The sequence below is a fragment of the Rhincodon typus genome, chromosome 43 (assembly GCF_021869965.1).
Source record: "Rhincodon typus isolate 14 chromosome 43, sRhiTyp1.1, whole genome shotgun sequence".
Classification (NCBI taxonomy): Eukaryota; Metazoa; Chordata; class Chondrichthyes; order Orectolobiformes; family Rhincodontidae; genus Rhincodon; species Rhincodon typus.
Window position 1 is genome coordinate 2,242,309 of NC_063374.1, and position 12,000 is coordinate 2,254,308.

The 12,000-nt window shown below is 43.8% G+C and overlaps 1 protein-coding gene across 4 annotated transcripts in view; it reads left to right on the forward strand.

The window, feature by feature from the left end:
• The window catches only part of LOC109932097 (zinc finger protein 239-like), a 46,103-nt gene extending 41,089 nt beyond the window's left edge, over nucleotides 1-5,014 (forward strand). For 3 of the 4 annotated variants that reach the window (XM_048619482.1, XM_020531338.2, XM_048619483.1), the window contains one exon: nucleotides 3,125-5,014. In XM_048619482.1, the coding sequence (XP_048475439.1) occupies nucleotides 3,499-4,602 (1,104 nt within the window). In that variant the 5' untranslated portion in view covers nucleotides 3,125-3,498 and the 3' untranslated portion in view covers nucleotides 4,603-5,014. The remainder of the gene's footprint in view (nucleotides 1-3,124) is intronic. The other variant, XM_048619484.1, reaches the window with a different exon arrangement.
• The last annotated feature ends 6,986 nt before the right edge of the window (nucleotides 5,015-12,000 follow it).

The following is a 12,000-nucleotide window of genomic DNA, read 5'->3' on the forward strand; positions in this document are numbered from 1 at the left end:
GAATGATTTTTCAGTCATTTTGAGTGAATCTTTTTGTTTTTGTTGCTCTGCCCAAACCCCCATTTTCCCATAGGCCCCGTTATTTCTATAGTGCGATTTTCTATAACGTGTCATTTCACAAGAATGCATCTATCGCATTACAGCAGAACCCCCTGTACCCATCCAGATGCCTTGTAAATGTTGTAATTGTACCAGCCTCCATGACTTCCTCTGGCAGCTTGTTCCAAACACACATCACCTTCTGCATGAAAATGTTGCCACTTAGGTCCCTTTTAAATCTTTCCCCTCTCACCTTAAACCTATGCCCCTCTAGTTTTTGACTCCACCACCACAGAGAAAATACCTTGTCTATTTACCCTATCCATGCACCTTATGATTTTGTAAACCTCTATAAGGTCACCCCTCAGCCTTTGAACCTCCAGGGAAAAAAAACCCAGCCTATTCAGCCTCTCCCTATAGCTCAAACCCTCCAACCCTGCCAACAGCCTTGTAAATCTTTTTGAACCCTTTCAAGTTTCACAATATACTTCCTATAGCAGGGAGACCAGTAAGTCAGAGTACTCCAAAAGTGGCCTAACCACAGCCGCAACGTGACCTCCCAACTCCTGTATTCAATGCACTGACCAATAAAGGCAAGTGTACCAAATGCCTTCTTCGTTATCCTAACTACCTGTGACTTCACTTTCAAGAAACTTAAAACCTGCACTTCAAGGTCTCTTTGTTCAGCAACACTCCTCAGGACCTTACCATTAAGTGTATAAGTCCTGCCCTGATTTGCCTTTCCAAAATGCAGCACCTCATATTCATCTAAATGAAACTTCATCTGCCACTCCTCAGCCCATTGGCCCATCTGATCAAGATCCTGTTGTACTCTGAGGTAACCTTCTTGGCTGTCCACCACTACACCTCTAATTTTGATGTCATCTGTAAACTTACTAATCATACCTCCTATATTCACATCCAAATCACTTATATAAATGACGAAAATCAGTGGATCCAGCATCGAGCCTTGGGGCACACTGCTGGTCACAGGCGTCCAGTCTGAAAAGCAACCCTCCACCACCACTCTCTGTCTCCTATGTTCAAGCCAATTCTGTATCCAAATGGCTAGTTCTCCCTGTATTCCATGTGATCTAAACTTCCTAACCAGTCTACCATGAGGAACCTTGTTGAATGCCTTGCTGAAGTCCATTTAGATCATGTCCACAGCTCTGCCCTCATCAATCCTCTATGTTACTACTTTAAAAAACTCAATCAAGTCAGAGAGACATGACTTCCCATGCACAAAGCCATGTTGATTATCCCTAATCAGTCCTTGCCTTTCCAAATACGTGTAAATTCTGTCCCTCAGGATTCCCTTCAGCAATTTCTCCACCACCCATGTCAGGCTCATCAGTCTATAGTTCTCTGGCTTTTCCTTACCAGCTTTCTTAAATAGTGGCACCACATTAGCCAGCCTCCAGTCTACTGGCATGTCAACTGTGGCTATCGATGATACAAATATCTCAGGAAGGGACCCAGCAATCACTTCCCTAGCTTCCCACAGAGTTCTAGGGTACACCTGATCAGGTCCTGAGGATTTATCCACCTTTGTGCATTTTAAGACATCCAGCATCACCACCTCCATAATTTTTTAAGATTTTGCTATCTATTTCCTCACCTTCTATGTCTTCCATATTCTTCTCCACTGTAAACATTGCAAAATACTCATTTAGTACCTCCCCTATCTCCTGTTCCACACACAGGCGGCCCTGTTGATCTTTAAGGGGCCGTATTCTCTCGCTAGTTACTCTTTTGTCCCCAGTGTATTCATAAAATCCCTTTGGATTCTTTTAACCCTATTTTCCAAAGCTATCTCATGTCCCCTTTTGGCCCTCCTGATTTCCCTCTTAAGTATACTTGTACTGCTTTTGTATTCTTCTAAGGATTCACTTGATCTCTGCTATCTATACCTGATATATGCTTCTTTCTTTTTCTTGACCAAAACCTCAATTTCTCTAGTCACTGAGCATTCCCTTCGCCTACCAGCCTGGCTCACCTTGCCTAGAGTACTGCATCCAGTTCTGGTCTCCCTATTATAGAATGGATATTACTAGGGTGGAGATGGTTCAGAACAGATTTACTGGGACATTGCCAGGCATGGAGGGTTTGAGTTGTAAGGAGAGGCTGGATAGGCTGGGATGTCTTTCACTGGAACGTAGGAGGTTGACAGGTGAATTTATGGAGATTTATAAAATCATGAGCAGTGAATGGCAGGTGTCATTACCCTGGGGAGGGGGATTCAAGATTAAGGGGCACATTTTTAAGGTGAGAGGAGAACATCTAAAAGACATAAGGGGCAATGTTTTTACATAGAGTGGTTCATGGGTGGAATGAACTTCCAGAGGAAGTGGTGGATGCGGGTACAGTTACAATGTTTAAAAGGGATTTAGATATGTACATGAATTAGAAGTGTTTGGAGGGATATCGTCCAAGCACGGACAGATGTGAGTAATTTAGTCTGGGATTATGCTTGGCATGGACTTTTTGGACTGAAGGTTCTGTTTCCATGCTGTATGACTCTATGACGCTAATCTACTTTACATCTAATCTTATTACTGGGATTTGAGCAAGGCTAAGGAGGCCAGCATTCACTGCTGTGCTGTTGTGACAGTTCTCCTACAGTGCTGTTCAGTGAGGAGTTATAGGAGCAGCAGCTATAAAGAAATAGCAATATGCATTCCCAAGAGGACAGTGCCTGCCTGGTAGTGGAGTTTATAGGCGATGGTTCTCCAAATATGCTGGTCTTGACTTCCTTGGAGGGAGGATCTGTCAAAGTTATTCCTGTGATGTAGATGGAAGAAACAGTGTCCATAAGCATCCCACTGCTCTCCATGTCTCTCCTCCTATTGAGGGCTGAGTCTTGTGCAGGGCCAGGACAGGCAGTGGGTCCCCTTCCCTGAAGCACATTGAAGAACTAGTTTAGTTTTTTATGATAATCCGGTAACTTTTCATGGTCACTGTTTCTGAGTGTCTTTCACACAAATTACCGGATTCAATGAACTCCATTTCACAACCTCCTTTAGTGTTTTAAATAGTTTTCTTTCTCATACTCACATTTAAATGTTGTAAATTTGTTTTACAGAGAATCACAGAGATATATTCATTAGCAAGAATTCCAAACAAACATCCCATCAAGATCTGAGAGTGAGTCAATTCATCAGGACTTGAAAGCCATTGGATTTTCAACATTTGTCTGTTCTGTCTGTGGGAAAAGATTTCAAATATCAGTGTGACTGGAAATGCACCAAGACACACAGACCCAAGTAAGTGTTCTAGTGAACTGACTGTGGAGAGCGGTGTAGCCAGTTACTCTCCCTCAGTGAGAGTGTTGCAGTGAACTGACTGTGGACAGGTCTTGACCCAATTACATAGCCTGAATAATATCTCAGCATTCATAGTGGGGAGAAACTGTACCCCTGTCTTGTGTGTAGACAAGGAATCAGCTGATAAATCAATATGGACAGACATGAGGTCACTTGCACCATGGAGAAACCCTGGAAATGTGTGGATTGTGGAAAAGGATTCAAATACCCATCCCTGCTGGAAACTCATCAACGCAGTCACACCGGGGAGAGGCCGTACATCTGCTCCATTTGTGGAAAGGGATTTACTCTGTCATCTGATCTTCTGAAACATGAACGCACTCACACTGGGGAGAGGCCATTCACCTGCCTCGAGTGTGGGAAGGGATTCAGTGACTCATCCAACCTGTTGAAACACCAACAAATTCACACTGGGGAGAGGCCATTCATCTGCTCGGAGTGTGGAAAGGGATTCACTCTGTCATCTGACCTTCTGAAACATGAACGCACTCACACTGGGGAGAGGCCGTTCATCTGCCCTGAATGTGGAAAGGGATTCAGTGACTCATCTAACTTGTGGAGACACCAACGAGTTCACACTGGGGAGAGGCCATTCATCTGCTCTGAGTGTGGGAAGGGATTCACTCGGTCACCCCATTTGCTGAAACACCAGCGAGTTCACACTCGGGAGAGACCATTCCTCTGCCCTGAGTGTGGGAAGGGATTCAGTGACTCATCCTACCTGCTGACACACCAGCGAGTTCACACTGGGGAGAAGCCATTCCCATGCTCTGAGTGTGGCAAGGCATTCTCTCAGATATCCAACCTCAGGGCACACCAACTGGTTCACACTGATGAGAGACCTTTCAAATGTTCGCAGTGTGAGAAGAGCTATAAACGCAGACGTGAAGTGCTGACTCACCAATGCATTCACACTGGGGAGAGGCCATTCCCCTGCTCTGTGTGTGGGAAACGATTTGTCCATTCAAAAAACCTTCTGAAACACCAGCGAACACACACTGGTGAGAAGTTGTTACCTGCTCCCTCATGGGAAAGGATTTACTCAGTCATCCCACCTGCTGAGACACCAGCGAGTTCACACGTGACTGCAGGGCAGGCATCTGTTGCTGTTGTTGTTCTTAATGAAACTTTGCCTCACATCACCACTGCATCAGTTTCCCAAAACCTTAACTCTAGCTCCCCAGTCCATGGACCGTCACAGAATGGAAACAATGTTTTATTTTTCTACCTCAACTAAACTTGTCAAAAACTCATACTCTTGAAACACGGTGAGCGGAACCGGACTCTAGTTCTGTCCAAAAGGCAGCTTTTAAAAAGTCAGCATCTTTTTCCTGATTTTCTCCACGATATCTCGATTTATGAAGTTCAAGGTTCCATATGTTTTGCTCACTACTCTCTCAATGTGTCCTGTCATCTGTATAGTGTCCCTCCCTCTCAGCCAGAAGCTCTGGTTTCAAGTCCCATCTGCTATGGAACTGTGTTAGAGCAGTTTGATTTTTCTCTTAATTGAAGATTGAATTATGTCCATTAGAATCTGTTTTGCTGAAGATAATGAACTCCAGCTCAGTTAAAGGGACCACTGGGTAAGGGGTGAATGGAATAATAAACCCAAGTTCATTTCTGCAATAAACTCATTAATTTGTGCAATAGATCTGTGTAATCATCATTTGTTTGTGAAATGGATTGACTTATTTGTAGAATTTTCAGACTCATTACAAGTAAACTTGCTGACTTTACTTATCCATTTCAGTCCCACTTAAATCTCCTGTTAATCTGTGTGAAAATCCTGTGTTCCCTTGTGAAATAAATTTGTGTCCGTTGGTTGCAGAAGCCTGTGTTCCGTTGTCTAAATGAATTGAACCTGTGTTGTGGTTGCTGCCAGTTTTAAACTGCAGCTTTGTCTCTGTGTAGATTTTAAGTCTGGGGCCAGTGTGTGAGGTGGGGGAGGAGAAAGACAGACTAAACTGTTGAGCTCTCACACCACCTCTCTCTTTCCCCACCTCCCTCTAATCTCACAAAAATGCCTCCTGGAGGTGTGCTCCAGGTAGAGGCAGCTGGGAGCTGACCAGATAAGATTGAACTTTGGCAGAGAATGGTGTTTGAGTGACAGACCTGAAGGTATTTGAAGTAAGTCCTTGCAGGCATAGTTTCGTTTGCCATGTGGATGAAGCAGGAGGTGAGTATACAGAGGGTTTCTTTCCATCTGTGTGTGTGTGTGAGAGAGAGTGGGTACTGTTGGAATCTCAAGGCCAATTTTGATCCTTTAACCCCCAAACCATCCAGATTGAAATAAAATGAGCAGGGTCTGTCCCTTGTGGGAGAGAGAGGGAATGTGTGAAACCACAGAGAGAGCTGGGACCCACTGGAATCGTGAGTATACCCTCCTGAGTGTCTTCTTTCCTTAACTCCTATATGTCTGTCTCTGACTTTTTCCCCCCTTTCTTGCTCGGTCTCTTTTTTTCTCCCCTCTCTTGATCTCTGTGTCTCTCCCTTTACCTCTTTAGAATCACTACAGTGTAGAAACAGACTGTTCGGCCCACCAAGTCCACGCTGACCCTCTGAAGAGCATCCCACCCAGACCCATCTCCCTATCTTTTCCCTGTAATCCTGCATTTCTTGTGGCTAATGCACCTAACGTACACCCCTGAACACTATGGGCAATTTAGCATAGCCAATCCAGCTAACTTGCACATCTTGGACTGTGGGAGCAAACCAGAGCATCTGGCAAAAACCCACACAGACACGACGAGAATGTGCAAACTCCACACAGACAGTCGCCCAAGGGTGGAATCGAATCCAGGTCCCTGGTGCTGTGAGGCAGAAATGCTAACCACTGCATCACTGTAAATATTTCTGTATTTAACTCCTTCTGGGATGAAAATCCAACTGAAAGTAATAGACCTCCTTCAGCTGATAGCAAACTCCAGTAATTTTGGTTCTGGTTTATCTCTAACATTACATTTCAGTTTGTGGGAAGGAATTTAAGATGCTAATTCTGTTGGGAGTGTTCCACACACAGCAGAAACAATGTGTGGACTCTGCAGCTGGTTCTCTGTTGCAGAATGTTCTAGAATATTGAGTTGCAGCTACAGCAACCCCTCTGTCCTTTGTATAGATGTGGATTTATATCTTAAATTCTACCTATGATGCCATTACGCTCATTAATGTTGGATCGTTTCGAATGAATACAACTGAATATAAAAAAGGTCTCCCTGTTCCCAAAAATGACAGAAAAAGCAGGCTATTTGACAGATCTAGCTCACGTTTGAGAAATTATTTTGCCCAAAGATGATTAGAATGTATAAAGTATCTTAGCACACTGCTTCATCGCTTCCACATTTCACATTTGATTGTATTACAGATAATCAGAGACTGTGCATTCTGGTTCTCGATACCCCAGCCAGGAAAGACATCCTTCCACTAACTTCCCTGGTGAGACTTGTAAGAGTTTTGTAAATTTCCTTGTGACCACTTCTCATTCTTCTAAACCCCTGAGAGAACTACATGCTCAGTTTCTTCAACTTTTCTTTACAGAGCATCCTTACCAATGTGGTTAATCTGGTGAACCTTTGTTTTACTCCTACTATAGTAAATATACAGTTTCTTAGGCAAGGTGACCAAAACTACTCTCAGCACTCCAAGGTCCTACACAATTGAAGCAAACATTACTCAAATCTGCTTGCAATAAAGGACAATCTACAGTGGTGGCCACAAAGCATGAAGAGACGTCAATTTTTTTAAAAAAAAGTCTATACTTGTTTATTTTAAAATGGAATGTTGTATGAAAGTGGTGGATATTGATTGCAATATATGCAAGTTGTCTAACGGGGCCTTGATCAGATGGGCCAAGAAGTGACAGTTGGAATTTAATCTAGATAACTGTGAGGTGTTACATTTTGGGGCAAATCAGGGCAGGACTTAAACACTCAATGGTAAGGTGCTGGGGAGTGTTGCTGAACAAAGAGACCTTGTAGTGCAGGTGCATAGTTCCTTGAAATTGGAGGCACAGCTAGACAGGGTAGTGAAGGAAGTGTTTGGTACATTTGCCTTTTATTGATCAGTGCATTGAGTATAGGAGTTGGGAGGTCATGTTGCAGCTGTACAGGGCATTGGTTAGGCCACGTTTGGAATACTGTAGCACTCAGTGCTTAGCACTGCTGCCTCACAGCGACAGGGACACGGGTTCGATTCCAGCTTGGGTAACTGTCTGTGTGGAGTTTGCACATTCTCCCCATGTCTGCATGGGTTTCCTCCCACAATCCAAAGATGTGCAGGTTATATGGATTGGCCAAGCTAAATTGCCCTTAGTGCCCAGATATGTGAAGGTTAGGTGGCTTAGCTATGGGAAATGCAAGGTTACAAGAATAAGTTAGGGGAACGGGTCTGGGTGGTACTCTTTGGAGGGTCAGTGTGGACTCATTGGGCCAACTGTAGGGATTCTATGGAATTCTGGTCTCCCTCCTATAGGGAAGATGTTGTGAAACTTGAAAGAGTTCAGAAAAGATTTACGAGATGTTGCAAGGGTTGGTGGGTTTGAGCTATAGGAGAAGCTGAATAGGCTCGGGCATTTTTCCCTAGAGCATTGGAGTCTGAGGGGTGACCTTGTAGAAATTTATAAAATCATGATGGGCATGGATAGAGTGAAAAGTCAAGGTATTTTCCCCAGAGTAGGGGAGTACAAAACTAAAGGGCATAGGATTAAGGTGAGAGGGGAAATATTTTAGAGGGACCTAAGGGGCAACTTTTTTTGCACAGAGTGTGGCGCGTGTATGGAACGAACTGCCAGAGGCAGTGGTTGAGACTTGTAAAATTACAACATTTAAAAGGCATCTGTATGGGTATATGAATAGGAAGGTTTTAGAGGGATATGGACCAAATGCTGGCAAATGGGACTAGACTAATTTGGGATAAAAACCAAAAGAACTGCAATGCTGTAAATCAGAAACAAAAACAAATTGCTGGAAAAAGCTCAGCAGGTCTCGCAGCATCTCTGGAGACATATCAGGGTTAACCAAGTTCTGTGCACCACCCTCTGATTTTTCACATCCCCAGTTTTGCACCCACACCCAGTTTTTGTGTTCCCCAATCTGTGTCTATCCTTACAGTTTTGTAATTGCTGATATTGTTCTCTCTTGCAGTGACAATTTTGCCACCCCCAAATTATCCACTGCCTCATTTTGCACCCATGTCTTCACCTGCCCCCAATTATACAACACCTACAATTTTCTGTGTACCCAGACCAATTTTGCTGAGCCACCAAATGTTTAGTGCACCCCTGTTTTGTGCCTCTGCCAAATTTTGCAGACACCTACCTCTGTTCTATCTGTAGAAATGAGCCTGACTTTCCAGTTACTTGCCATTTCAATAAACAACTTTGTTCCCAGGTGAACATTTCATTCCTGGACCTGCTGCAGTTGTCCAGTGAAGCTTCATGCAAGCTCAAGGAACAACACCTCATTTACAGCCTCACTGATTATCAGCCTCTCTGTCTCAATCCTCAATTCCATATCTTCAGAAACTGACTGCATGGTGTCTCAGTTCTACTTTTCTTATGTCTCCCTCCCTACACCATCCATACACACACCTTGTCTTGTGTCTTGTTTACTTTACCCTCAGAAGAGAGGACCCACTTTTTCCTTTTCACACCTTAACTTAAAACCATTTTATGTCTCTTTTCCACAACCATGAACAACCGCTTTGTTTTTTGCATCGGGCCTCTACACCAGCCGGAGCCTATCTTCTGTCTTGTCTAAAGAAAGTAAAAAGCCATTTTCCGACATCTTTCAGTTTTGAAGAAGTCAAAACAGATTTGAAATATTAACTCTGCTTCTCACTCCACAGATGCTGCCATATCTGCTGAGTTTCTCCACCAGTTTCTTGTTTGTAGCAGATTTCCAACACACTAAGATTTTTGCTTTTATTTCAATAAATGCTTGCCCAAATCTCAGACCTAAATGGTATCTGCCTTTTTTTCTAAAAGCTGGAGCGAGGAAAATCTATTTCAGTGGACAAGTTAAAGAGCAAAATATGTGGAAATGGAATTGTGGAAAGAAATAAGTGGCAGACAGGGAAGTGTATGTGCAGGGGGAATTACAGATCAGTGTAGGATTTTTTAATATTTCTAAAGTATAGTTTATTCACAAAAAGGTAAAAGAAATCACACGACACCAGGTTATAGTCGAACAGGTTTATTTGATGACACAAGCTTTCGGAGTCTCACTCCTTCAGGTGTCAGTGAGAAAGGTAGTATCTGACACAGAATTTATAAGCAAAAGACCAAAGGGTCATAGAACTGATGCGGTGTTGAACAAACCTAAGATGACTGTTTAATCCTTTCTAACTGTGCAAATTCCCTAATTTCTTTCAAGTCACTGCCCCAAGATAACTAAAGGCTTTATCCGTTCTCTCATTATACCAGAGGTGACATCCCAGGTCAGACAATGCATTTTAGGTATGAGGCCTTGTTTAGAATCTGGCTGTGTGTCAACTTGGAATCAGACTGGTTTTATTTCCAAAGTAGGAATTTATAAAATGCAACATTGTCTACAAATTGTTTGCTTTTTGAACAAAATAGAATGTATGCCCATAGATTTATGCGTGTGCGTGTGCATGCGCGTATGTGTGTGTGGGGGGTTGTTTGGGGGGGGTAGCTAGGGAGAGAGAGAGTGTATGTGTCTGTGTGAATATGCCTCATCACCAGAATTTTCCAACAAGTATCAAGATATTGCTTGGCTGGTGGTGAAAAGGGCACACCTGTCTGATCCACCTTGTATGCCTGGTTGATCTGCACCACTGCACGCGGCCCTTGAAGCGGCTGCGGGGGTGGGGGGCAGTGGGGGATGAGACTGTCACACATCTCCTTCTAGAATGTGCCTTTGCAAAGGAAGTCTGGAGAAAGATGCAGTGGTTTTTTTCGAGGTTCATCCCGAGCAGCTCCGTGACATGTTCTATGTTCTATGTCTGTTCCCTGGGGTGCACACCAAGATAAACATCCACTACACCTGGAGGACCATCAACTCTGTGAAAGAAGCTCTTTTATCTGCCCAAAACTTGTTGGTCTTCCAGAACAAGGAGTTGAGCCTGACCGAATGTTGGAGACTGGTGCGTTCCAGGCCTACATGCTGAGGGATGCACTAAAGCTTAGGGTAGATGCTGCCAAGCACAGTGGGAAAGACCACTATGTAAGGCCTTTCTGCCAAAGTTAATTTTTCAGACCCTCCCAGTGCCTCAGATATATGTAAATATAATCTTACACAAGTAAGAGATGCCCTTGATTTGGAGTTGGACTCTATCCAATAAAGAATATTTGTTTTGATTTCCTCATATGCTATTGTACAGAACCAAACTGCTTTAGTAACTATTTGTGTATATATGTATGTATACATCATCAATGATAATGAGCACCTCGCCGAGATCTTCCCTACGCCTCCATTTCTCGCCTTCAAACAACTGCCAAACCTTAAACAGACCACTGTTCACAACAAACTACACAGCCTTAGGACAACATCAACCACAACACCACACAAGCCGATCCTAGAAGACATGCCAGATCTTCAACATGGACACTACCATCAAACGTGGGAACACCACCCACCATCTGCATAACAGATACTCATGTGACTCGGCCAAAGTTGTCTATCTCATATGCTGAAGGCAAAGATGGCCGAGGCATGGTTTTTGGTGAAACCATGCAGATGCTACGACAAGAGATGAATGAACACCACACAACAATTACCAAACAGGGATGTTCCCTCCCAGTGGGGGAACACTGCAGTGGTCAAGGACATTTGGCCTCGGATCTTCGGGTAAATGTCCTCCAAGGTGGACTTTGGGTAAATGTCCTCCAAGGTGGACTTCCGGATATGTAACAACGCAGAGTCGCCAAGCAGAGGCTGATAGCCACACTCGGTACCCATGAGGACGGCCTCAACCAGGATCTGGGATTCATATTGCACTACAGGTGATCCCACCACACTTTACACTCTCACACACTCACATTCACAGGTGCACACACACACTCTCTCAAGCACACACACACATACACTCTCTCTCTCTTTCTCACTCACATACACATGCACTAGGTGATATGGAACAATCCAACTACTTGGAGCATTCTGCGGCAACAAGGCCAGTCCCATCCTTCACAGCACCAGGGACAGGTAGAACCTCAGTATGCATTTGGTGTTTGCATAGCCAGGGTCTGAGCACAGCTTGATGCAGCCACACACAAAGGTGGCCATCAGATGAGGGCAACGTTAGATACATTCTTCCCCCTCCATCCAGAGTTTTGCATATAATGTCCCGTGGGCATGGTCCACCTTAGATAGAAACAGAAATTGCTGGAAAAGCTCAGCAGGTCTGTCAGCGTCTGTGGAGAGGAATCAGAATTAACATTTCAGGTTGACTGATCCTTCCTCCAAACACAAATTTTAGATAGATCAGTGTAGGAATTATGTAGGGTAGGTATAATCGCATAGCAACTCATGCAGTATGGCATAATGTGAATAGTGTGATAATTGCAGGGGGTTTTTGTGGGCTGAGAGAAAAGATCAATAAAGATGGGACTGCTGGGGAAGCTCTGTAAAGCTCTATCTGCAGGGCAAATAAAGAACACTCTACTTTTAAGTTTGTAAAT